The sequence below is a fragment of the Aspergillus heteromorphus genome, assembly GCF_003184545.1.
Source record: "Aspergillus heteromorphus CBS 117.55 chromosome Unknown BO70scaffold_40, whole genome shotgun sequence".
In the NCBI taxonomy this organism is placed as follows: Eukaryota; Fungi; Ascomycota; class Eurotiomycetes; order Eurotiales; family Aspergillaceae; genus Aspergillus; species Aspergillus heteromorphus.
In genome coordinates this window covers 198,731-224,233 of record NW_020290445.1, presented here as the reverse complement: position 1 = coordinate 224,233, position 25,503 = coordinate 198,731, and the positions used below count along the sequence as shown (strand labels likewise).

At 53.3% G+C, this 25,503-nt stretch overlaps 9 protein-coding genes across 9 annotated transcripts; 7 read left to right on the top strand and 2 right to left on the bottom strand.

Annotated features, from left to right (window-relative positions):
- Positions 1-1,522: 1,522 nt before the first annotated feature.
- chl1 (DNA helicase) lies at positions 1,523-4,697 on the top strand. The gene is made up of 6 exons (XM_025544302.1): positions 1,523-1,633; positions 1,692-2,178; positions 2,241-2,885; positions 2,938-3,609; positions 3,668-3,838; positions 3,909-4,697. The coding sequence occupies exons 2-6, from the start codon at positions 1,888-1,890 to the stop codon at positions 4,611-4,613; spliced, it is 2,484 nt and encodes an 827-aa protein (XP_025395080.1). The 5' UTR covers positions 1,523-1,633; positions 1,692-1,887; the 3' UTR covers positions 4,614-4,697.
- Positions 4,698-5,149: 452 nt separating this feature from the next.
- Positions 5,150-5,964, top strand: BO70DRAFT_366309 (60S ribosomal protein uL15). The gene is made up of 2 exons (XM_025544301.1): positions 5,150-5,316; positions 5,500-5,964. Exons 1-2 carry the CDS (start codon positions 5,185-5,187, stop codon positions 5,716-5,718), a joined length of 351 nt encoding a protein of 116 aa, XP_025395079.1. The 5' UTR covers positions 5,150-5,184; the 3' UTR covers positions 5,719-5,964.
- Positions 5,965-6,342: 378 nt separating this feature from the next.
- On the bottom strand, positions 6,343-7,673 carry BO70DRAFT_366306 (uncharacterized protein). The gene is made up of 2 exons (XM_025544300.1): positions 7,184-7,673; positions 6,343-7,119 (listed from the first exon to the last, which is right to left on the bottom strand). Exons 1-2 carry the CDS (start codon positions 7,569-7,571, stop codon positions 6,398-6,400), a joined length of 1,110 nt encoding a protein of 369 aa, XP_025395078.1. The 5' UTR covers positions 7,572-7,673; the 3' UTR covers positions 6,343-6,397.
- A 940-nt stretch (positions 7,674-8,613) lies between these two features.
- On the top strand, positions 8,614-14,308 carry pld3 (phospholipase D). The gene has a single exon (XM_025538355.1). It carries the CDS (start codon positions 8,656-8,658, stop codon positions 14,173-14,175), a length of 5,520 nt encoding a protein of 1,839 aa, XP_025395077.1. The 5' UTR covers positions 8,614-8,655; the 3' UTR covers positions 14,176-14,308.
- Positions 14,309-14,720: 412 nt separating this feature from the next.
- Positions 14,721-16,280, bottom strand: BO70DRAFT_400598 (uncharacterized protein; the record flags this gene model as incomplete). The annotated part of the gene is made up of 1 exon (XM_025546934.1): positions 14,721-16,280. One exon carries the CDS (start codon positions 16,278-16,280, stop codon positions 14,721-14,723), a length of 1,560 nt encoding a protein of 519 aa, XP_025395076.1.
- Positions 16,281-16,999: 719 nt separating this feature from the next.
- BO70DRAFT_366300 (uncharacterized protein) lies at positions 17,000-17,349 on the top strand. Its single transcript, XM_025544299.1, has one exon. The coding sequence runs from the start codon at positions 17,053-17,055 to the stop codon at positions 17,320-17,322; it is 270 nt and encodes an 89-aa protein (XP_025395075.1). The 5' UTR covers positions 17,000-17,052; the 3' UTR covers positions 17,323-17,349.
- Positions 17,350-17,935: 586 nt separating this feature from the next.
- Positions 17,936-21,442, top strand: orlA (putative alpha,alpha-trehalose-phosphate synthase subunit Tps2). The gene is made up of 4 exons (XM_025538354.1): positions 17,936-18,030; positions 18,322-18,818; positions 18,922-21,169; positions 21,248-21,442. The coding sequence occupies exons 2-4, from the start codon at positions 18,390-18,392 to the stop codon at positions 21,415-21,417; spliced, it is 2,847 nt and encodes a 948-aa protein (XP_025395074.1). The 5' UTR covers positions 17,936-18,030; positions 18,322-18,389; the 3' UTR covers positions 21,418-21,442.
- A 570-nt stretch (positions 21,443-22,012) lies between these two features.
- BO70DRAFT_366298 (putative MFS monocarboxylate transporter) lies at positions 22,013-24,089 on the top strand. The gene has a single exon (XM_025544298.1). It carries the CDS (start codon positions 22,482-22,484, stop codon positions 23,943-23,945), a length of 1,464 nt encoding a protein of 487 aa, XP_025395073.1. The 5' UTR covers positions 22,013-22,481; the 3' UTR covers positions 23,946-24,089.
- A 356-nt stretch (positions 24,090-24,445) lies between these two features.
- Positions 24,446-25,405, top strand: BO70DRAFT_432957 (PDGFA associated 1 family protein; the record flags this gene model as incomplete). Its single annotated transcript, XM_025548370.1, has 3 exons — positions 24,446-24,500; positions 24,581-24,648; positions 24,746-25,405. The coding sequence occupies exons 1-3, from the start codon at positions 24,455-24,457 to the stop codon at positions 25,403-25,405; spliced, it is 774 nt and encodes a 257-aa protein (XP_025395072.1). The 5' UTR covers positions 24,446-24,454.
- Between the last annotated feature and the right edge of the window lie 98 nt (positions 25,406-25,503).

Here is a 25,503-nt window from a genome sequence, read left to right as displayed (position 1 = left end):
ATAAAAGGGTTCTACGTAGTCATCGGGAACTTGAGGAGAAGGGGGGGGAGGGGGGTAAAAAGGAAGAGCCGCGTGGAGACTGCCGAGTAGGAGTTAGGAGGAGGAGTTAGGAGGAGGAGGAGGAGAGGAGGAGGAGGAGGAGGAGGAGGAGGTGATGGTGGTGTCTACCTAGATACTATTCACCACCTACTACCATCTGTCTACGAGGGGGAGGGGGGAGGGGGCAGTGACTGACTACTATACGGAACACAAAGGAAGAAGGCTTACATGATCGGATCCAGCTGGGTAATACTAGTCGCTCTCGGTAACAACTGGGCGGACTACCAACTACAGTACAGGTACTAAGTATCCCCTGGAACCACATAGATAGGTAGGTTATTGGTCATGATACAATGTACCCTGCACAGGTGAACAAATAACAGCAATATACGGTTCTGTACTACTTACCTACCTGGGTAATAATAGGGAGCGAAGGGGCGGGCTGATTGATGGCAACCACCACTTCTAACCTAAGTATCTATACAAAGTAGAATTACAGAGTAACTACTCCGTACCTACGGAGTAGTGGAAAATAGGTCCACTGGTGTCTGGTAAGGTAAGTAGTACTACCTACCTAAGGTATGTATTAATTCCGCAGGGTACCTAAATAGTGAGGTAGGTAGTTAAGGTAGTGCCTACCTACTACTACTCCGTATCTCCTACATAATATAATAAGTATTAAGCCGGCCCCGCCCCCCTTTCTCCTGCTGGATTTGTTAATAAACTACTCCGTATAACTGGTACAGAGGTAGGATTGCTATCTTAGTACTGGCCACTTGGCAATACTGGACTCAGGTTGTAGGTGATGGCAGCAACTTGATACAGATGGGCAGTTACGATGATGAGCCTCTGCCAAGGCTAAGCAGGAAATTTGATGGCTAAGGACACATGTAAGCGAAGACTATCTATCCATAGTAATAATCCAGCTGTGAGTCCGTACTTCGTACTCCATACGGACTATCTACTACGGAGAACTCCATGCGGAGCCTCAGGTACCTGTAGGTAGATGGTAGGTTCCAGAACAACCTTAGTAACAGGCTGCCTTACCTATATAGGTTAGTTCGTAAAGTTGCAACTGCCCACACACTGCCGCCTCAGGCAGGCAATACTGTACCTAGGTACGGAGTAAGGTAGAATAGGTACCCAAGTAGGGACTCTGCCTCAATCCATATCGATCCATATAACTTGTTGGGAGGGAATGCTGTGTGGTGTCACTGCCTTATGGACAGCAACGTCTGAGGACTGCCATCCCCAAACCTCCCTCCAATCCCTTTTGTCGGGGTTTTGTAGTATTTTGAAATCAAAAGGAAGTGAAATACTGTGCTGAATCTGCTATAGGTCGGTCCGACGTTGGCATTCTCTCAAGTGAATACAAAGACCCTGTTGGCTAGCGTTCTCTACGCAATACTTTGCACAACCACTCATTTTGTCTGGACTGGTCCTGGGTTACTCCAGATCCTGACACTATCAATGGATCTCCAGGCAGAGGATTTTCACCATCCTTATGCGCCTTATGAGATCCAACTCCAGTTAATGCGGGCCCTGTACACTTGTCTAGAGCAGGGCAATGTTGCAGTTTTTGAGTCGCCTACTGGTAAGTGAAATATCCGCTCTAGCTGTCATGGAACTGCCAGTAACCTAGCCTATTCCAGGAACTGTAAGTACTATTCATCTCATGTCAGCATCATGTATTCGGCTCTGCTCTCAGGCACTCTTGATGTCTATTGCACATTGCATTCCCAAGGTATCTGTATCGATGTGGAACAGTCCAAAGGGCCCCTCATGTTGGTCTTAGCGCATTGAATTGCCACTGAAAGTCTTGTCCTAGGGGAAATCGTTGAGTATGATATGCGGTTCTTTGACGTGGTTACGAGATCACAAGCGGTCCGCCTTCCAAGCGACCGTCAACGGTGCTACGTGTTGGGACTTCCAGCTCGAAATTACCTCAATTTCGTCTCTAATAGTTCTCTAGGCGATGATGACGAACCCGAATGGATGCTCGACTTTGCAAAACGTGAGTCGAGACGCGTGATAACCGAAAGGATGAAAGAGCTTGAAGAGAGACTGGAAAAGACAAGGAAAGAAGAAGAGAAACTAAAAATTGCATCGGAAGGCTTTGAAGGACCGCGGAAAAGACAGGTATGCGAGAAAACACCAATTGACATTAAGCAAGTCTTACTAAAGGTAAATTATCGATGCAGAAGTTTAGTACCCCATCAGCTTGTCGGGATGAACAAATGGAAGATCAATTTGCACTGGAAGACTATGACAGCGAGAGAGAAGAGGATACATTTCCCCGAAAGGGACTCGACTCTTCTACTAGCGATCTCTCCTCTCGTACACTAGAGCTACTGGAACGGTTTAAAGGACAAGTTCCAACTATTAAGTCCGCAGGTGAAGATCACAGAGATGAGGATGTCAAAATTTTCTACTGCTCGAGGACGCACTCCCAGTTAACCCAATTTGCCAGTGAGTTGCGGCGTGTTACCATGCCGTCGAGTATGCCCGAAGAAATAAATGTGAATCCAACCAGGGATCAGGAGTTGACTGAGCGTGTGAAACATGTCACTCTTGGCTCTCGGAAGAATTTGTGCATCAATCCACGAGTTAGTACGTTAGAGAATGCGACGGCGATTAATGAACGCTGCTTGGATCTACAACAAGCTGGAACGACTCCTCAGCAGAAATGTCCTTTTCTGCCATCGAAGGAAGATGAGGTACAAGTCCTTCAATTCCGTGATCATGCTTTAGCTACAGTAAAAGATATTGAAGATATGGGGAAACTCGGCAAGGAAATCGGCATTTGTCCTTACTATGCCTCCCGTTCAGTGGTGAAACATAGCGAGGTATGTTGCCTTTGGGACTAGTTTCCTGAACCCTATAACTAACAGGGAACAGATCGTAACGCTTCCATATCCCTTGCTGCTCCAACGCTCAGCCAGAGAGGCTCTTGATATCTCGATCAAAGGGCATATTGTCATAATCGACGAAGCACATAATCTTATGGATGCAGTGTCTAATATTCATTCGGTAACAGTGACACTCTCCCAACTGGAGACATCCATAGCTCAGTTGACCACCTATGCCTGCAAGTTCAAGACTCGTCTGAAAGGCAAAAACCGAAGTTACATTGCCCAGATTATACGGCTACTGAATTCGATTTTCCAACATCTTCGGTCAATCCTGGAGAACGAAAAAGCATCTGAGGGTGCTGTCCTGCCTTCTTCTCTCATGTCAGGAAAAGGAGTCGATCAAATCAATCCCTACAAATTAAGCCGCTACCTACAGGAGAGCAAATTGGCGAGGAAAGTGGATGGATACGTTGACTTCTCTAAAAATAAAACGGAAAGACAGACGAGTGAGGATCGCACAACACCTGTACTATTTCATATACATGGGTTCCTCCTAGCGTTAATGAATCCCTCTGCTGAAGGGCGATTGTTCTATACAAAGAGCCAAAGTGAGATTCACTTGAAGTATATGCTTCTTGACCCGACAAATCAATTCCGAGAGATTGTCGAAGATGCAAGGGCCGTCATATTAGCCGGTGGAACCATGTCTCCTGTAAGAGTGGGCACTTATTGATTCACCAGTTTTTGACCCTTGTCCCGTCTAATGAATCCCGCAGATGACAGACTATATGAACCATCTTTTCTCTTATGTCCCAGCTGATCGATTGAGGACCTTCAGCTATGGCCATGTTATTCCACCCGAGAACCTGATCGCCCACACACTGGTCCGGGGTGTCCAAGGTTCAGAATTCGACTTTACCTATGATGCTCGGGATTCGGAGAAAACAGTAAGCGATTCCCCCTCCTACACATGCCGCATCTTCTGACTCGAGCCAAATTTTTCCCACGAGCATTCAGATACTTGATCTTGGGCGGACAGTAGCGACATTATGCCATGTTATCCCAGATGGCGTGGTTGCGTTTTTCCCCAGTTACGACTACCTCGACCGAGTCTTGAGCATTTGGAAGAAACCGACACCGGGCGAGCAACGCCGAACCATATATGATTTGATCGGGACGAAAAAAGCTATGTTTGCTGAGTCCAGAGACATGACGTTGACCACAGAGGAGTTGCTACAAACGTATGCGAATACCATCGATTCAGGTAAAGGTGCATGCCTCTTGTCTGTGGTGGGTGGCAAGCTGTCGGAGGGCATCAATTTCTCGGACAAACTCGGAAGGGGTGTCCTCATTGTCGGTCTGCCATTCCCGAATATTCGAAGTGCGGTTTGGCGGGCTAAAATCGAGCATGTGGAGCAGAAGGCATATAGGCAGACCTTGGGCACCGAGGCAAACCGGCAGTCAACGGCAAAAGCCGCCGGTAGGGACTACTATGAAAATTCATGCATGCGAGCAGTAAATCAGTGCATTGGGAGGGCCATCAGGCACCGGGAAGATTATGCAGCCATTGTTTTGATTGACAGGCGGTATGATAAACCTGCTGTACAAGCAAAGCTACCTGCCTGGATTAAACAGAGCATGGCGGGCAGTGATATTCGACGGCCTGCAGGCTCTGCGATACAGAGCCTGTCCCAGTTCTTTAAGGGCAAGAGAGCTGGGTGAGCATGGGAATAATGTATCATCGACGTGGCTGGTGGTCTATACTTGAACTACTCGATAACTGTAGATGCCTCCGTACTGGTTAGACCATCAAATGTATTATGTCATCATCTTGCCTGAGGCGGTAAAACGCACGTGATTGTGGCGCTCAAATCGCCAAGGAATTAGAAGGGTTGACCCTAACTTAGGGCAAGCAAATTAGCGCACACTCTAGCCGGGCCCGAGCCTTGATTTCAACATCTGAGCCAGCCGTATACACGACCGCATCCCCCTCATCGCCAAACTCCCAGACCGGTCTTGTCGAGCTCAGCACCGTCGACAAGATGCCTACCCGTTTCTCGAAGACAAGGAAAGCGTGAGTCGGACTGCATTTCCCCTTCGCCTCTGGTGGTCGTCAAACATCCTATTTGTTGCAGCAATTTGCGACAGACTCTGCCCTCGTCGGATGACCACGTCGAGAATATCCAGAACAACAAGAACTGACGCTGATCCCTTTGATTTCAATAGCCGCGGTCATGTCTCCGCCGGTTACGGTCGCGTTGGTAAGCACCGTAAGCATCCCGGTGGTCGTGGTATGGCCGGTGGTCAGCACCACCACCGGACCAACTTGGACAAGTACCACCCCGGTTACTTCGGTAAGGTCGGAATGAGATACTTCCACAAGACCAACCAGCAGTTCTGGAAGCCCACCATCAACCTTGACAAGGTACGTTTAATACATGGGAGCTGGGGGTTGAAGTAAACGGCAGGATGGGTCTTTTTTCCACGGCAGCAAGACGGGGTTGAAGGGTCTCATGGTGCAAAACTTGGCAAGGAAAAGATGGGCTGTGGGACCCAGGACTTATGTTGCAACGGATTGCATTGACTGACTGGTTTGTTTTCGATATAGCTGTGGTCTCTCGTCCCCGCCGAGAAGCGCGAAGCCTACCTGACCGGCCAGAAGACCGACACCGCTCCCGTCATCGATCTCCTTTCCCTCGGTTACTCCAAGGTTCTCGGCAAGGGCCGTCTCCCCGAGGTCCCCATCGTTGTCCGCGCTCGTTACTTCAGCCGGGATGCTGAGCAGAAGATCAAGGAGGCCGGTGGTGTTGTTGAGTTGGTTGCTTAAATGTGAAAGTCTTGGGCTATACTAGGAGGATAAAAACTGGGACAGGTGATGCTGCACTGGCTACGGTCCAGTGTAATAGAGTCGAATTCTTCCCGGAAAATGAGGATTTCACAGTGGGATCCGCGGATTGGGCACCTTCGTCCGTGTATCTACAAATTAAAGGGTTTTCGTTTGTGATGAGCATAGCATGGCCTCCGGACGCCCTAACGACCTCATCATATTCATCAAAATACCATAAAGGACGACTTCTTTTTTTTTTTTCTCTCAAATCTGCTTTTCCTTGTACGCCTCTTGGCCGGACACTCCTCCCGTCAGATTTGAGCTCCCAGCCAGCCAGTCAGCCACGTTAACCTTCGTATGTTATTGGCTCAACGTTGCAAGGAAAAAAAAGCACGAACGAAAATCGGTGCACGAAAACTTTGCGTCGACAGCGCCAATGTAGGCAGCCATTTCATCATTGTAGAGTAGACAGATTGGACTCGAGTCGTCACTTCCTTTGTTCATGTCTCGGGGCCACCTTCCCTTTTTCTCGACTACGGCAAGTATACATCATCGATACCTATCCGATATGCAGGTCTTACTGGTTTCGAGTAAGCAAGGCCCAAGGAACCAATGGTACGGGGTACGGGTACTAATTTGAGTATATTTGTTAAGCCGAGAAGGCTGGGAGTAACGTGGCCTAGATCTTAGATTCGCGTACGGAACCCAGCGTTTCCGGACTTTTGCTACTGGCATCCAGGGTATCACGAATGAATCGAACCGCTTCATCGACCATTTTGGGGGTCGTCTCATGTGCAGCGTTCTCATCAATGATATCTTCAAAGGTGACCGCTCCATCCGCAAACCAACCATTAGACGCAACAGCCTGCTTCAGCCAGCTCAGAAATACTTCCCCCCGGTGGTAAGGTACCAACTTGTCTATACCACCCGACAAGTTGAGAATTCTTTTCCCAGCTATGGAACGAGCCAACAGTGGTCGCAATGCCACCTTCTCGCTTTCAGTGGGCTCCGGTAAAGGCCCAGTGCGCAGAGGACTGATGGCCGCCTTCGTATCCACGTAATTGAGAAACAGGCCTGCAGGGTCATACTTGCGGACGGCGTCCAACAGAGAGGGGGGGAAATCTCTAGAGCCTAGAAATTGGGAGCCAGGGGGGTCACCGTTCGTCCAGGACGGCAACTTCGACAGCCTTGCACGGTCTGCCATCAGATTCACGTAGTCAGGGCAGCCGATGATGACTACTCCGGCGCTAATGCGGGGTTCATGCAGAATACAGCTCCATGCGGCATGCCCGCCTAGAGAAATTCCCAGTACGAGGTTGTCGGTGATCTTGCGGTCGGACTCGGGGAACAAGAAGGATGGAAGATAGTCAATCAAAAGAGACACATCTCGCGCCGTCCCCTCTTAGCAACTCGCTGTTAGATTAGCCTCCCCTCAAGCCTCTCGAGCCAGCTGCACGACACTCACGGAAGACAGAAAACATATCCTGCGCATGCCGGGGATTTCCTTGTTTCCATGACTCGTTTCCTAGCGGGTCCACCAGCCTTGTCCCATGATTCCTTTGATCGAACGCGACAGCGATGAGGCCTTTGACGGGCTGGCTGGAGCTGGCACCGTTCTCCCGGATCCTAGTGTTCCAGTCCGTAATGACAGCTGTAGCAACCTTCTCCATGCGTTCTTGGGTAGACAGTCTCTGATGCAATAGCCACAAACAGGCTACCTCTGAAGTTTGCTCCGGCAATTCATCGAGACCAAAGACCGAGGTGAGAATCCCGGCAATAGGATATGTCTTCCGGGAGAGGGACGGTGGGTTGGAGGATCCAGAGGCATCGAGTTCTTTCGAGGCGTCTGCCATGTTTGTCGGTCATTCAATAGTACTCTCCCTGGCTTCTCCGTCGGTTCGATGATGGGGATTATGGTGAACAAGAGGGGTGGTCGGATTCTTCCCCCGTCCGTACTAGGACCAAGTTTACCGAGGATAAGTTAGTAGTAGTAATACGTACCTGTAAGTCTTAGCTTCCCAGGCGGTGAGCTGGGCGGTGACCATTTGTTTCATGTAATTTACTCCGTACATGTTACACTACCTACCTACCTTAGGTACCTAGGTAGTACCTAGTAAGGTGACCTACGGAGGAGTACCTGCAGAGAAGGTACTAAATCAGTTGTTCATGATGGTGGTGGTAACATCTTCAGGTACCTGGAACCTGTATCTACCTGACCTAGGTAGGTACTTTATGTTATTTAGTGGTTGCGCAATCCCGGTGGGACTTTCAACGGGGCGGGATGGATGGACCTGGTACGAAGTACGGAGTACCTTACTGAAGCTAACAGTACCTTAAGGTACCCTACTACTATTCCGTACTGCACACAGCGCAATTGATTCCTTACCTATCCTGGAGAGTCCGACTACCTGGCATAGTACCTAGGTACGGAGTACTACTAGTACTACCTACCAGTATAGGCAGATCTACTCTCCTGCCTGGCCTCGAGTCCTGTCTGCATCTATCCGTCCATCTGCTAGTATCAACTGGACAGACATCCTCCGCAAGGATCGACTGCCCCTTTACTCCGACTGCGCCAAAGCGGGCCTTCCGTCTCTAGTCGTCCTGCGATTCTTCTCCTATGGGGCGGAGACTCCACCGCGGCTAGGGACAGTCGCTGCGAAGCCACACGCTCCTTTCGCGTCCAAACGTTTCGGGCTCGTCGTCTATCTAGCTGTCTGTTCCCTTAATAATATTGCATTCTGTTGGAGCTAGCCGATTGCCCCTCCTCCATTTTGCTTGCTGTGTGGTATAGAATGATTGCATATTATTGAGACCCGAAGCCGGCTTCAACAGGGTCTTCTCGATCGGCATGTGCGTCTTGATCCCCTACTCCCCCTTCCCCCCCTGAAACCCATCCAGCTTGCTTACTGATGCCATTGCTTTGTCTCCAGTAGCATGTCCGATTTCACGGTCAATCCATCGGAAGTGGGGGGCTCTGAGAATACCCCCAATCGTTACTACTCAACAGGGCCTGGGCCAATGTCGTTGAACGGTCCGAGGTTGTCCTCGTCGCCTCCACCCCCCTCGTTGACAAAGGATGAAGTGGACGAAGAAGATCAAATGGGTGATACAGTCGCGGTGAAAGGTGTGAGGGAAGCCCAGCATGATCTCAAAGGAAAATCGCGCGCCGAACACACCAACGGTTCTTGGGAGGAAACGTGGGATACCAATCGCCCCGATAAACCGGCGTCACTGAGTATTCGACAACCAAACGATGCGACGGGAAATCTGCAATATTCCGGAAGCCGGAAGCCACAAACTCCATTGTTGGGATCCTCTGCGTCGCCTCGTCGCCCCAGCGTGCAATTTACCCGAGACACTCCTGAGGTCGACCTTGCTGAGGAGCCTCCTTCTAGGCCTTCCTCTATTAAAGGCGAAGATGCGGATCCAGGCCTAAAAGGACGACAATCTCTGCTTACGAAGTTGAAGTCCTTTGCGGTCTCGCCTTCGTTCGCTTCTCACTCACGTTCAGCCAGTGGCGCCACGCTCAGCGACTTAAGGAACGCCAACAATGACCTGGCCACCCCTGGCTCGGAGAGGGGTGAGTTTCGCTTCCCAAACACCTTGGAAGAGGAGGGGAGCGACATTGATGCCGACGCGGAAGAGAGTGCGGGGGAACAACGGGCCCAACAGCAGAAGAAGAAGAAACTGCCACGTCGGCGACAGCGGGACGAGTCGATGCCTCCAACACAGCCAAATACACCCAAATTTACAAGTCGCCCGTCGTTTCATCTACCAAGCTCGTTCACTCCCTTCGAAAGCTATCGCTCGAACTTCTTTCCCCGAAGGGGTAGCACCGGAGATTTCACTCCTCAACACCGCGAGGGTGTCTCGGAAGATGAAGGCCGCGATCGTCTAAACAGGGATACTGCATGGAGGCGGAAAAGCGCCTGGCTTGCCAATGCTCGTGGACTTACCTACAGCGGACGCCAGCTGGACACTCAAAATACCCAGGATGAGAGAAGACCCAGCAACCTGCGACGACTAACCGGGTTAGCTGGACCCTCCGAGAATGCTGAAGGAATAGCGCCGCCCTGGAGGCGCCACCGGGCCGATCGTGGCTCCAGCCTTAGTGCTCAAAGATGGCGGCAGATAAAGGCTGGACTCAAGTTGATCGGACAACGGCGCAAAGTTGACAATACAGTCGACCATGCAAAATCGGCGGAACTGCTCGCCGAGCTAACCTCGGGAGTGCCGGCCGCCTTGATTCTGGCCAGCATGTTCCAGCGGGATGAACACGGCAGTAAACGCATTCCCATTCTGCTGGAGCAGCTCAAGGTGCGGGTCACCGATAGTAAGATCGATTCTCACTCCGGAGACCGCCATCTCGTCTTCCGTATCGAACTGGAATACGGAAGCGGCATGACACGGATGAAGTGGATTATCTACCGGACTTTGAGGGATTTTGCCAACATACACTTGAAGTACAAGCTGCATTTTGGAACGCAGAAGTATATACAATTACGGAACACCGAGGGCGCGCAGAACCTGCCGCGGTTTCCTCGAAGTGCGTTCCCATACCTTCGAGGCGTTCGCGGGCTGGAAAGTGATATGGAAGACGAAGAGGATGACGGTGGCTATGAGACCGCAGCGGAAGCCACCAGTGGCAACGAGAGGGGTGGGAGAAAGCAGCAAGCACAACGACGCCAGTCGGGGGGTGGCTTGTCTCGGAGACAGTCGAGCGTAACCAATCCGGAGGGGGAGAGTGCTGCTGGGGCTCCTGGCCCCGTGGAAGCAGGGCAAGCGAATAAAAAGGAGAGCTACCCTGAAAGACAACGGAAAAAGCTCGAATCCTACCTGCAGAAGTTGATTCGGTTCCTCATCTTCAAGCCTGACAGTAATCGTCTTTGCAAGTTCCTGGAGCTGTCGGCCCTGGGTGTCCGACTTGCGGCGGAAGGTAGCTATCATGGGAAAGAAGGCTTCCTGGTCATCCAGTCATCCAAGGGCCTGGACTTTCGCCGGGCCTTAACTCCTGGGATGGTGAAGAAGCGGCATTCACCCAAATGGTTCCTCGTCAGACACAGCTATGTCGTCTGTGTCGACTCCCCAGAGGAGATGAACATCTATGATGTGTTCTTGGTCGACGCCTTCTTCAAGCTCCAAACCCAGAAGGTCAGCCTGCGAAACCAGAAGGCAAAGGATTTCGCGAAGTCGGCCACGGAGTCAGCCAGGCACCCACAGCACCACACGCTGAGGCTCGAGAACTCGGAGCGAAAGCTTAGACTGCTAGCCAGAAACGAGCGCCAGCTTCATCAGTTCGAAGACTCGATTCGATTCATGGTCAACAACACCCCCTGGGCAAGACCGAACCGCTTCGACAGCTACGCCCCGGTCAGACACAAGTGTTTCGCACAGTGGCTGGTGGATGCGCGTGATCACATGTGGGTTGTGTCGCGCGCCATCAATCAAGCGAAGGATGTCATCTACATCCATGACTGGTGGCTGAGCCCCGAGCTCTACATGCGCCGCCCTGCGGCCATCAGTCAGAAATGGCGTTTGGATCGCCTGCTCCAGCGAAAAGCCCGCGAAGGAGTCAAGATTTTTGTCATCATGTATCGAAACATCAACTCTGCCATCCCCATCGATTCAGAATATTCCAAGTTTTCCCTTCTCGATCTGCATCCCAATGTCTTTGTGCAACGGTCTCCGAACCAATTCAGGCAGAACACCTTCTTTTGGGCGCACCATGAGAAGCTTTGCATCATTGACCACACCTTGGCTTTCGTGGGGGGGATTGATCTGTGCTTTGGACGCTGGGATACGCCGCAGCATCTTCTCACGGACGACAAGCCCACCGGCTTTGAGACACCGGATGGACCGAAAGATGCGGATCACTGCCAGCTCTGGCCTGGCAAGGACTACTCAAACCCTCGGGTACAGGACTTCTATGACTTAGACAAACCCTACGAGGAGATGTACGATCGCAATGTTGTCCCAAGAATGCCGTGGCATGACATCTCGATGCATGTGGTCGGCCAACCGGCTCGAGACCTCACCCGGCATTTTGTCCAGCGATGGAACTATATCTTGCGCCAGCGAAAACCTACTCGTCCCACGCCGTTCCTACTGCCCCCACCTGATTTTGAGGAGGCGGACTTGGAAGCTCTTGGTCTCGACGGCACCTGCGAGGTCCAAATCTTGCGCTCGAGTAGTATGTGGTCGACCGGTACCCCTGACATTACGGAACACAGCATCATGAATGCCTATGTCAAGTTGATTGAGGAGTCCGAGCACTTCGTCTATATTGAGAACCAGTTCTTTGTGAGCACGTGTGAGATCGATGGAAGAAAAATCGAAAACCTGATCGGCGATGCACTCGTGGAACGCATCACTCGAGCGGCGAAGAACAAAGAAGCCTGGCGTGCTGTTATCGTCATCCCCCTGATCCCGGGCTTCCAGAACACTGTGGATAGCGAGGGTGGAACGAGTGTGCGTCTGATCATGATGTGCCAGTACCGTAGTATCTGCCGCGGGGAGACTTCAATCTTTGGGCGGCTCCGGGCCTTGGGGATTGATCCTGAAGATTATATCCAGTTCTTCAGCCTTCGATCCTGGGGGAAGATCGGCCCCCAGAAGCAGTTGGTCACCGAGCAGCTTTACATACATGCCAAGTGTATGGTTGTCGATGATCGAGCGGCCATTATTGGGTCCGCAAACATCAACGAACGCTCTATGCTGGGATCTCGAGACTCAGAGGTAGCAGCTGTCGTGCGTGATACGGACATGATATGGTCGTCCATGAATGGTCGCCCCTTCCTCGTTGGACGGTTTCCACACACCCTTCGCATGCGCCTCATGAGAGAGCACCTCGGCATCGATGTTGATGAACTGATGGAGCACTCCATGGCGACCGAGGAAGAACTCCGCAGGATCGAGATCGCCGAAGAAGGGTCCAAGTCACCCGAAAGCCATGAGCGGCCTGACTCGGAATCTCTGATGCTAGAGAAGAAGGACGAGAGAGACATGATCGAGCGTCGCCACCGCATTCAGGACGAATTTCTCTCCCGGTCGGAAGACATGCATAGCTTCAACCACGATGTTGACTGGGAGCAGGGCAACAATCCTAACCTCAAGTCGAACCGGAAGCTCACCGCCGACCCCAGAGTCACCTCCAACGCCGAGCACAGGAAGGATGTGGACGGCTTTGGCCCGGACAATCTTCATACCGCTCGGGAAGCTGGATTGGGGGACGCTCGCGATTCCGAGTATCTGAACGCGAAGACGGAAGTCTTGGTCTCTCCCCTCGCCTCCGAGGGGAAGGGCACCGTCCAGCAGCCGAAGAAACATGCCTCGTCACGTAGTGGTGACAAAGACACCCCTCGGGCTACATGCGCCCCTACTGGCCCGGAAAATGACGCGATGCAGGTGGTGGAAGGGCTGTCAGCTGTCCGTCACCCTGCGCTACCATCGGAGAACGAAACCGAGAGTAGCCATAGTGGCGGCCTGGCGTCCCCTCGGGATCGGCATGACACTACGACCAAGCCTTCCCACTTGTTCGCTCCCGACGTGAAACACGTCTTCATTGACAAGGATTGCATGAGGGACCCTGTGATCGACCTCTTCTACTTGGACACGTGGCACGCGGTAGCCGACAAGAACACCAAGATCTACCGGAGCGTCTTCCGCTGCATGCCCGATAACGAGGTGAAATCGTGGAAGGAATACAAAGAGTACGCCGCATATGGAGACCGCTTTGCTGAGATGCAGAGCCAATCCAGTGCCAAGGCCTTCCAACCCCCCGGCCAGCGACAGACCGGCCCACCTGGTACAGCATCGGGCCTCGCTGGAACAGCTGCCGGCCTCAAGCACAGCCTTCCTCTCCATGGTCAGGGTCAGAGTACCGAAGGCGAGAAGGCGGATCATAAGGAGCCCGTCGAAAGCCCTGCGGTCCTGACCGCAGACCCCAGTCACAATACCGATGCGCAGCAGCCTAGCCTGGCGACTCCGGAGCCTACAGACGAGAAATCCGCGAGAAGGGCGGTTGACGGGCCAGCACCGGGACACGTGCAGACTGGACGAAACGAAGAAAGTGGCTCGTCCGGAGAGGATCTTGAGAAACAGCGGTCCGATCCGCCGCTTATTGATTATTCCGAGGCCTTGAATCGGAATGCGACAGGCCAATCTCGGCGGCGCAGACGAAGGGCGACGACGCTCGGGTCGAAACGAGACTTCCATGCGTCCGACGAGGTAATGGACAAGCAGCGGGCGGAGGATCTCTTGAATCAAGTACAGGGGCATCTTATTCTTTGGCCCTACGATTGGTCGGTCAACCCCCTGCCTCGCGTATTGCGACATCGATTGTCAACCCTACAGCTACTGACCGACGGTGTGGTATATATATATAGGCTTGAAAAGGAAGAACAGGGCGGCAATTGGCTTTACACGCTTGACCAGATCTCCCCGCTAGAAATCTAGTAAGTAGCCTGTTCCTGAACTGAAACATCTGCGCCGTGTCCTTTCTAACTCTCGAGTAGCAACTAACCCAATGTTCGACTGGCTTTCTCGGCCTGGACACGAGGCTCTGGCCAGGCCAACATGTCGTCCCATTACCCACTGGTTTCGGCGCTTCTTATGCCCCATCGAACAATTATTGTCTTGCTATTCCCCTGGATCGTGTTAATCCGTCGTTTTATTGGAGTTTTCCTGCGGTTAAAGTGTCTTTGGCACTGTTCCGGGCAAGGATGAATGGCTTCGGCAGCTTTTGCATAGCTAGCGGGCGTTATACTCGGGCTTTGCTTTCCTTTTCTTCCCTACCCATGCGGTGCTTTTGGAGGCGATGGAGGCATCGAGCGTGTCTTATAGATTTGGACGTCAATAGATTGCCGGGAAAGTCTATGTATACACCGGCAAGGGCCAAGCAAGCACTTTTCCATGTGTTTTGGCTCAAAAGAGTAAGAGGTCATTTGAATGGGCTCAGCTTTATATCATAATGGCCCGCCCTACTGCGTGCCATGTCGAGATCATTCTCCCAAAGTACGCTGGCGACGCACATCATCGAAATCATCGAAGTTCGCTCGGAGGGCAATGCCCAGCAGGCTAGAAACCGGTTCACTAGGCCTGTCTTTCTCCCAATTATTAAGGGTTGTGCTGAGGCGCTCGTAGGCGCTCGCCAAGGCGGACTGGAGCCCCCTGGTCTGTATACAGGTACGACCCAAGTCGTCCATGTAGTTGGTTGGATCTTGTAGGCATAGCCGTGTAGCGGTAGTCACGTTGCCTCTGATCGCGGCAGTTCTCCTCAGGTTCATTATAGAACGTTGGCCACGTATATGGGCAGGTAGATTATCTGGACTGTACATTCGGCTGGCTAGCTTGAGGGTCTCCGCATTAAACAGAGTAGGAGGGTCAACAGAGACCCCGGTGGTTGTGAGATCGACCTGTGTACCGTACATGCGGAGGAATGCAAGGAGACTCTCACCCAGGCCGTCCGATCGTCGAAATCGGCCATGGTTCATCTTCAGAAAAGCCACGACAAGCATAAGAAGTGGTTCTGACCCTATGGACGATATACGAGAGCCATACAAGCCTTGGGATTCCAAGATAAGCCGTACCGTCATGTAGAGAGGCCGAAGCGAGGGGTACTCCGCACGGTAGTCTCTGACATACTCAAGAATTGGAGGTAACCCTTCACCGCAATAGATGTGCATCTGGAGTCCAGTACGGCCCTCGACAGCGGTGATGCGGCTCCGCTCGATTGATAGATCTACCCGACCGGTGAAGAGGGGGCAGTTCTGGAGTATATCGTTGACATCGCGTAGCAGGCCCCGACGTAGAGTGAGGGCCTTTGGGCGGGTAGCGCTTGGCTTTCGAATAATTTCGATGGAACGTACTGCGTCTGGAATGGGAAGAAGGAGGTCCAGACTCGAGTGACCCATAGCAAATCCAGTTTGCCATGATCCGATTATCAGGGGTGCATGGGGCACAGTCCCTTCCAATAACTGAGACATATCCGCGGCAATCCGATGGACCTGCCTTTCCTCTGGCAGTGTGGGCGCCACGTATTTCTCGAGCGCGCATATCTCCGCATCAAGCTGCGAGAGGCCATCGCCGAAAGCGTGGGCTGGATCCAAATTGTTCAGCCAAGGACACTGTTCTGATCGGTCGCGCTGGGGGTCAGGGACCCACTGTACGGGCCGATGCAAGTTTGTAGGCTGCGAAGGCGAGACATCTTTGCCCGAGGAGCGGGATTTTCTCTTGGAACCTCTCCGGGCTGCAGAGAGTCGCGAAGTTATACCTGCGGTCGGCGGTACGACCAACGGATCCTGGGATTTTGTAGCATCCTCTGGCGTGTCCTTGGGGTCTACTTGACTGGGGATTCGACGTATTATACTGGCTTGATTTGAAGACCGATGGGCATCGAGTGTTCTCTGCAGGCTGTTTTTGAAGATCGCGAGATCTTTATCGTTCGCGCGGGTTTGGTGGAAGCATCGAGCTTTCGAGAAAGAGGAGATAGTGCGCGCCCTGAAAAAGGTCGCGGGGCAGGCGAGTCGAGAAGGGAACGATGTAGAAGATAGGACGCGCATGGCCGCGCTTTCAGCAAGGCAATGGAAGCATTGCGAATGAGGCGTCGCAATCCGGTGCATAAACTGGACCTCGTCCGATGGAGGAGAAACGGGGGATCGAGGGTAAACCAGGTCGACCACAATCGATCAGTAAGTGAGATGGATGGACGGTAGTGTAGAGAAAAAAAAAGTTGCGAGGGCGATGGGTGGGAGGGTGAAGAAGATACAAGATCCCGATCGGTCAGATGGCCGGCCGGGTTGCCCCAGGCCAAGAAGGAGCTTCCCGGGAGGGCCGGTAACTTACAAGGACAAGAAACTGGCCGTCACGTGGGAAGGGGGGCGTGATCCGGAAAGCCCTAAGTAGGTCTTCACATGTCACACGGTCTCCCCGCCGTCTCAGGCTCAGTCAGGCTCACGCTCTCAGACAGGCGGTTGATGTCCGCCTAGCGACCGCGCCCAACTTCCCGGGTTATTGCCTAGCCTATCTACCTAGCAGCAGGTGCAGGTTACCTTACACCTAGCAGTGTAGTCGCCGGCATCTAGGTACCTACCGTGTACATAGGTAGGTACCTACGAGCCCGCCTTGTTCTACTTGTTCTATTCTCGGACCATGACGTAGTAGTAGGTAATGGGTGGAGGGGGGGGTTTCCGGACCGGACGGTGTGGGAACGGAAACCAGGTACTATGACCAAGTTTACTTTGTAAGAAGCAGTTTAAAATTAAAATTCATTGGAAGTATTCTCTGATAGATAGTGATCGACTCCGTACTATGTAGGTACTCCGTACTATATCGATGTACAACGTCAAGTACCTGGGCACTGGGCAGGTACCGCTGTACTCCGTACTCCGTAGTGCTATCATCCATCGCCGAGCCTGGACCGTCTTGGGCCCTCCTCCGTCTGGCTTCGCCAAAGCTTTCCACTCACAACCCTTCGGTGTCCTTCTATCTCAACCCGTGCATGAGGGATTGGTTGTTTTTGGCAGCGAAGCCTGCCGACGGTCACCGGGCCAGCTTGCTAGACCTGCTGGCTGGCTGGCTGGCTTGATTACACGATCGGGGTGATTGGCTGGTATTCCGGGAGTAGTTTTCAGAAGGGTTCCGGACCCCGTGGTGGTGAAGAGGAGCTGAGATAATTTCCCGCCGATTCTTCTTCAGACGGTCAGTCCATCTTCCCGATAACGGTTGGGTTCTGCCCCTCACCGGCCGGTCTCTTCCTTTCCTTCCAGTGCCTGCCTGTTCAAACTGTTGTGCATGACCAGTATCGAGATCCGTGAGTACTCAGTAGTAGATACCACCGATAACTACTTTGTTCCCCCGCCTCACCGCCTCCAGGCTTTAGGCTCTCAGGCTCAGACTCTCAGGCTCCGTCCGGCACTCGCCCCTCCCTCTTTCTCCCCCCCCCCCTCTCCCCCGCCCAGTTCGAATTATTATTGCTCTCTCTCCCCTCTCTCTTACTCTCCTGCTCTCCTGCTTCCTCGCTCCTTTCTCTTCTCCCACTTCAAACCCACCCATTGCCTTCCCTTTCCCCTCCCCTTTCTCCCCTTCTCACTCCCCCTCCCCCCCTCTCTGTCACACACACGCGCGTTTGGGGGAATTGACTTGATTATTCCACTCAACAACCCTCTATCCCATCACTCTTCTCTGTCTTTGGTCCCCATCCATTCGTTCCTCCATGGCTTAGGTCACCCAGGCTTGTTTTTTGGTCGGCGTCTTCCCTCCCTGCCAAAACTACTGCCACTACATAGTACTCCCGTCCGGAGTACTTCCCAGGTACTTTAGCTTATCTCTCAACCGCCCCCTCCAAATCTACCCGTTCCCTCGACTTCCCCCCCAAAAAAGCCCTTCTACTAGTAACAAGCCTAGTTGCCCATGCGGGGGATTCCCCCCCCTCTCCTCTCCTCTTCCTCTCTACCTCCCTCCCTCCCTCCCTCTCTCTGTCTGTCTTTTATTATAACTTTTTCTTTCCTTTTTTTCTGCCTCCCCCTTTTTCCATCGTTGCGCATGCAAATAAAAAACCAAGAGAACTATGTTTTTTTGTCTAACTGATTTGGGAATTTCCAGACCCACTGCCGACTGACCTCGTTCTGGCTGCTGTCACCTGCGTTCCCCTCGTCTTGTCCGTTTCCGTCATGGCTTCCGAACAACAAACTGCCGCTGGTGTGCCCGATGGTCAGCCCAATCCGCTCCCCATTGGATCAATCGCCAATGCCCTAGGTGAAGAGGTCTTTATGAAGGCCCCGAGTGCCACTCCGGACTTGCGGAGTGCGCAGACCCAACCTCCCATACCCTCTGACACCCCTCCCTACTCCTCTGACTTGCCTGGGAACATTGCCTCTCCAGACCCATCCACTACCGCTGCCCCGAACACCCCAGCTCAGGCAGCCAAGGACGCGAAGTCGGGCGTTGATCTGTTACGTCGTTTGAGTCTGATGGGGACGCCCACGATGGTCGACATCGACCCCCGTGAGCAGTATCCGGGCTTGAATCTCACCGGTCGAGTGATCAGTGCTGCATTCTGTATTCCCTACAAGCTGTACTTCCGATCTGGCTCTGACTGGGTAGGTTCTCCCTTCGCTCTTCAATATTCCGATCCCCTTTCTCTCGCCCCAGGCACCTCGAGCTTAGGGAGAATTATGAGAAGGTCGACTGACAGGCTTTTAGGATCTCAAACCTCGCCCGGGAACATCTGCTCTCTTTGACTCCATGGCCTACCTGGGTGCTGATGAATCGAGATGGTCTCACACCCTCGTCGGCTGGACTGGCGAGGTCGAACCGGTCCACGAGACGACGATACCCTTACAACAAATCCCCATCAACACGAGCGCCAAGCTACCCACCACTATTAACGGCACATCTGCCTTACCTATTAATAAAGCGGCTGCACCAGTGCCCGTGGATGCCAACCAACGCCTGCCGAGTCACCCCCTTCTAGAAGGGTTCGGGGTAGGCTTAGATGATCGAAGACGACTGGATGAACAGCTGAGTTCTAGTCGTTACGGAAGGATTGTACCTGTCTGGCTGTCGGGTGAATCCGAAATTCCCGATGACTCCGTTTTTTTGCAGGACCAAGGGAGGTGGAGGCGTTACGCGGAAAGGGAGTTGTATCCGCTCCTTCACTACAAGCAACACGGTCCCACAGATGGAAAATCGGAGCGCAAGTGGTGGGCGGATTATGTCCGCATGAATCGTCTTTTCGCAGATCGGATTGCGCACGAATATAAGGAAGGAGACATTGTCTGGATCCACGACTACCATTTATTCCTGGTGCCTAGTATGTTGCGCCAACGCATTCCTAACGTCTACATCGGATTTTTCTTGCATGCTCCATTCCCTAGCAGTGAGTTTATGCGCTGTCTGGCCAAGCGGAAAGAGGTCCTTACAGGGGTGTTGGGTGCAAACATGATCGGCTTCCAAACATTTTCTTACTCTCGCCACTTCTCATCTTGCTGCACTCGGGTCTTGGGATTTGATTCCAACTCGGCTGGGGTCGACGCGTACGGTGCCCATGTGGCTGTTGATGTCTTCCCCATTGGGATTGATACCCAGGCCATTCAGAACGCGGCTTTCGGATCCGCCGACATCGAAAAGGCCGTCTTGGGTATCCGCAAGCTATATGCCGGGAAGAAAATCATCGTTGGCCGTGATCGACTGGACAGTGTCCGCGGTGTTGCGCAGAAGCTGCAGTCGTTCGAGGTGTTCCTCGAGCGGTATCCCGAATGGCGTGACAAAGTCGTCCTGATTCAAGTGACTAGCCCAACGAGCGTTGATGAGCAGAAAGAGGAGAACAAGTTCGCCAGCCAGGTCTCCAACCTGGTTTCCACTATCAACGGTCGATTCGGGTCCTTGAGCTTCTCACCCGTAAAATACTACCCGCAGTACCTGTCCCCACACGAGTACTTTGCATTGCTGCGTGTAGCTGACGTGGGTCTGATCACGACGGTCCGAGACGGTATGAACACGACGAGTCTGGAGTACATTATCTGCCAGCAGAACAATTATGGGCCTCTGATTCTTTCTGAGTTTTCTGGTACCGCGGGGACACTGTCCAGTGCCATCCACATCAACCCATGGGATACTGTCGGTGTTGCGGGTGCCATCAATCAAGCCCTAGTCATGACCCCCGAAGAGAAGAAGTCGCAGCATCAAAAGCTTTACAAGCATGTTACTGCAAACACCGTCTCGGCTTGGTCTAAACAGTTCGTTACTCGTCTCCTCACGAACCTCTCCTCGTTCGACCAGTCCGTGGCAACCCCAGCGCTCGATCGAGCGAAGCTTGTGAGGCAATACCGTCGGGCTCGCAAAAGGTTGTTCATGTTCGATTACGATGGCACACTCACCCCTATCGTTAAAGACCCGCAAGCCGCTATCCCATCAGATCGCGTTCTACGAACCCTCAAGAGCCTGGCAGCAGATTCACGGAATGCGGTCTGGATCATCAGTGGGCGCGATCAAGCTTTTCTGGACGAGTGGATGGGTCATATTCCCGAACTAGGATTGAGTGCCGAACATGGGTGCTTCATCCGCAAGCCTCACTCAGACGACTGGGAGAACTTGGCTGAACGGAGCAATATGGGCTGGCAGAAGGAGGTCATGGAAGTGTTCCAACACTTCACCGAACGGACCCAGGGTTCCTTTATCGAGAGGAAGCGAGTGGCTCTTACGTGGCACTATCGGCGCGCGGACCCCGAATACGGGGCGTTCCAGGCTCGCGAATGCCGGAAGCAGCTCGAGGAAACCGTCGGCAAGAGATGGGAGGTGGAAGTGATGGCTGGAAAAGCTAATCTGGAGGTTCGGCCGACGTTCGTCAATAAGGGGTTCATCGCAACCCGCCTCGTCAATGAGTACGGAACCGCGCCTGGAAAGGCCCCCGAGTTTATTTTTTGCTCGGGAGATGACTTCACAGACGAAGGTAATATCCCCTTGGAATGCCTGCAAACATATATGCCTGTTTGCCTCGGAAGGCTGACGTTCCCCTTTCTCTCTTTAGATATGTTCCGGGCCCTACAGAAGTTCGACCTACCACAAGATCACGTCTACTCGGTCACCGTCGGGGCAAGTTCGAAGCAAACGGCCGCCAGCTGGCACCTCCTGGAGCCTGCGGATGTGATAGAAACCATCTCGATGCTGAACAGCAGCTCGTGCTCGCAAGAGTATTGAGGTTCACGGGTGCTCCGGCGGCCGGCCCTTTCCGATTTAGCTGCTGTGATTATTGATATATACTCCGTATCCTTTTCGTTCCTTGTCTCTTTTCTTCTTTTTGTTTTTGTCCCTCGGGCGTAGAAAGGAAGCTGTCCAGGAGTGGGAGGCGCATTGGCGTGGGGGTCGGGATTGGAATCTGAGGCACCAAGTCTTCCTTTCTGTCCTTGCAATGCAACCCCCCCCCCCAATGAATGCTTTCTGTCTTGCCGTTCCCGACGCCGAGCCTGGTTGGTTGTTGATGGGTTTTTGATAAGCGACGACTATATAGATGGACGCCGAAGTGCAGCCGACTGCCTTCTGCCTTGTTTTCCCTTCTTCTTCCCCTTTGACGCGTTAGAGTAGAGGGAGTGAGTATAACTAGAGCGACGAAAAACCAACGGACGGCCCTTGCTCCCCTGGAGACCGGGCTCGGGGAGAGGAGCCCACGGCTACTGAAGATAGTACATATTATATACATCCATACGTACAGGTATCCATTAGGTATAATGACTACTACTCCGCACTTTCTTCCCCCGCCTAGGGCTAGTCTCTACTTCTTTTAGCCGGGTCGGCCCCAGGTTGCCGGCCCTTTCTCGAGTCTTCCTCTTCCACTCCCGACCGTCGGTCTTCTGTGCGAACGTCTAGTTACTTAGTTACTACTACTAACTACTAACTAAGTAGGCACTGCCTAGCTTTTAGTCCTCCATCCTCCGTGCACTCGTCACGGATGCGCATCCGCATCCACTGGACCCTCCGTCACTTCCTGAGTCATATCTACCTGCATCACCCCCCCATTACCCGTCTGGTCTGAATGATTCATTCCCACGTCCTTTCATGCCAAAGCCCGACTCCTTCAAACACACTCCCTCTGCCGATCATTCGCCTTCACCTCCCCTAGACCCTCGTGTCTCCTCCCGGACTAGACTTCCTCCCATCCGGTTTCTTTTACCCAGCCCTCTCCTCGCCTGTGGTCTCGCTGGAGAGGACGGACAGATTGCCGACTCAAGCTGGTCGAATTGCTGAAGTTTCTGCCTCTCTGCACGATGACAAACAGCCCGTCCCATCATGATCAGCCGGACTTGCTCGTGTCGGCAGATGCCGAAAAGGGACAGTCGAAACAGCCTAGAACCGATGTGGCCACGGATCAGGTCCTTCCTCTACAAACCAACAACCGGGATGAGGAAGTAGGCCTCGATCACGGGCGAGACAAGGAGCTGTCGCAGGCCCCCACCAATGTCAGCCATGCCAGTGCATTGGCTACCAGAACCTTGACCCTCGTGCGCACCCGAGAATCTGGCAAAGACCTGGGCCCTCCTCCTGATGGTGGATTCAAGGCGTGGTCCCAAGTGGCTCTGGCACACCTCGTCATTTTCAACACCTGGGGCTATATCAACAGCTTCGGTGTCTTCCAGACATACTATACCAACACACTCGGGCGTACGCCATCCGATATCTCGTGGGTAGGCAGCATCCAGATCTTCTTGCTTTTCTTTGTCGGCACTTTCTCTGGCCGCGCTACGGATGCCGGGTACTTCAAGGCCATTTTGACCGTGGGGACTGTGCTAGAGCTGTTCTGCATCTTCATGGCCTCTCTGTGCACGGAATATTGGCAGCTCTTTCTGGCCCAGGGTGTCGGGCAGGGCCTCGGGTGCGGACTCATGTTTTGCCCAACCATTGCGCTCATCCCCACCTACTTCACCAAGCATCGGGCGATTGCAATCGGGCTTACAGCGTCGGGATCCGCCACCGGCGGCCTGGTTTTCCCTGCGGTCGTGATGCGGCTCCTACCCCGGGTCGGGTATGGGTGGACAATGCGCACCTTGGGGTTCATCTCACTGGTCACGCTGATCCCTTGTTTGGTTTTCCTCCAGCAGAGGCTGCCTCCACATCGTAGCGGGCCCCTGGTCGAGTGGGGTGCGTTCAGGGAAGCCCCATATGCCCTGTTTGCGCTGGGGATGTTCCTCAACTTCTGGGGGATCTACGTGGGGTTTTTTTATATCGGCAGCTTCGCGCGCGGCATCATTGGGGTGTCAGAGTCAACCTCGATTGATGTCCTCCTGGTCATGAATGGGATCGGGTTGCTGGGCCGGTTGATCCCAAACCTGATGGCGGACCGGTATACGGGACCCTTGAACATGCTGATCCCCTTCAGCCTGGTGACCGGGATAGTGGCATTCTGCTGGGCCGCCGTCCACACCTATGATGAGCTGTATGCCTTCAGTGCATTCTACGGTCTGGCCGCGGCGGGGATCCAGTCCCTCTTCCCGGCCACCCTGAGCACGCTAACCACCGATCTGAAGAAGACCGGCGTGCGAATGGGCATGGTGCTCAGCGTTGTTGCCGTGGCCGCCCTAATCGGCACTCCAATTGCCGGAGCGCTGGTGCAGCGGGATGACCGGCAATATCTGTATGCGCAGATGTTTATGGGCAGTGCCATTCTTGCTGGTACATTGACATTGCTCGTAGCACGGGTGATGAAGGTCGGGTTCATCTGGCATCGGGTTTGAGAGGTTAGAGATCGATTTGTTTGAGAAGAAGCCGTGTTTTGGGTGTGGGTATGTAGCGCATATATATATGATATACTATATACATACACACATCTGTATCCGAAGTGGAGAAGGAGAGAGAGAGAGAGAGAGAGAGAGAGAGTTTGTGTGTGTAAATCTTTATACTGATTTATTATCCAGTAGGAGGAATGTTCACTATATATCATCCTTGTATAGATCGATGGATCAATCAGCGACGCGGACTTAGTCAAACATGCTTCGGACCGACTCCAGCCAAACGCCCCGCTCCATCCTTCTCTCCCTCCCTCTCTTCTCTTCACTTCCCCTCCTTCTCTCCTCGCTTCCTCCCTCTCTCCCTCCCCCCTCCTTCTCTTCACTCTCCTCCTTATCCCTTCCTCCTCCATCTTTTGTTTACATAGCACACCACGGACTTTTGTGCCGCTATCCTCCCCACTACTATCCTCCCCACTACTATTCCCCCCCCCCGCGGCTCCACGCCCTCTCCCATCATGGCCCCTCGCGGTCGCGGAAAGTTCTCCAAGCCCTCTCGAGGAGGTATGTGACCACGGCCTGGCTTGACAGTCCAACCCCCCTTCATCTCCATCATGATGGACTGATGGTGCTCACACGCGTAGGGGGGAAACGCTTCAGTCGCGATACCCAGCCCGTCGACAAAGATGGCAACCCTGTTGGTCTCTGGAGGGTATGCATCGTTATTCCCTCCTCCTCCTCTTCTTCCTGCCTAGACATGCTCGGCCCCGAAAGTTGCCCTCTTCTGACCGGAAGGCAACCCGTTGCAGGAACCCGACCATGACGGCCCCTCCTCACTATCCGAAGAGGAAGAAGACTCCGAAGAATCGGGCTCCGACGAATCCTCCGAGGACGAGAGCACCGCCAACAATGTTCATCCTGGCCCGTCTGCCTCTTCCTCCATTCCCGGCGCCGAAATGACGCGCGAAGAACGGCGCGCAGCTGCCAAAGCCAAGAAGCAGGCCGCACAGGCGAGGCGGATGCAAACCGCCGCCCAGCCCGGCGATCTACCGCCGTCATCCGATTCAGAGAGATCGGACCTTGAAGACGACCATGAGGACCACGATGAGGACCTCCCCGCCAACCCAAACCACACGGCTAAATCCCGCTCTCAGCTGAGCGAACCCTCGTCCGAGGAGCCGAAAGCGGGAGACCTGTCGCAGCTGTCGAGGCGGGAGCGTGAGGCGATTGAGGCCCAGCAGGCCCGGGAGCGATACATGAAGCTCCATGCAGAGGGGAAGACGGATGAGGCTCGCGCGGATCTGGCGCGACTGGCTCTCGTCCGCGAGCAGCGTGAGGCAGACCGGCTTCGTAAGGAGGCCGAGAAAGAGGAAAAGGCCGAGCAGGCGAAGCAGAGGGCTGCAGAATTGCAGGCGAGGCTGCAGAATGCGAAGGGTGGCAAGAAAAAAGGGGCACCAAAGAAGAAATAAACTGCATCTGGCCTTTCCTTTCCTTCTTGTTTAGCAAATACCTCCACTTATTCAGTTGGCTTCCCCCCCCTCCCTCCCCAACAATGTTGGTGTGAATG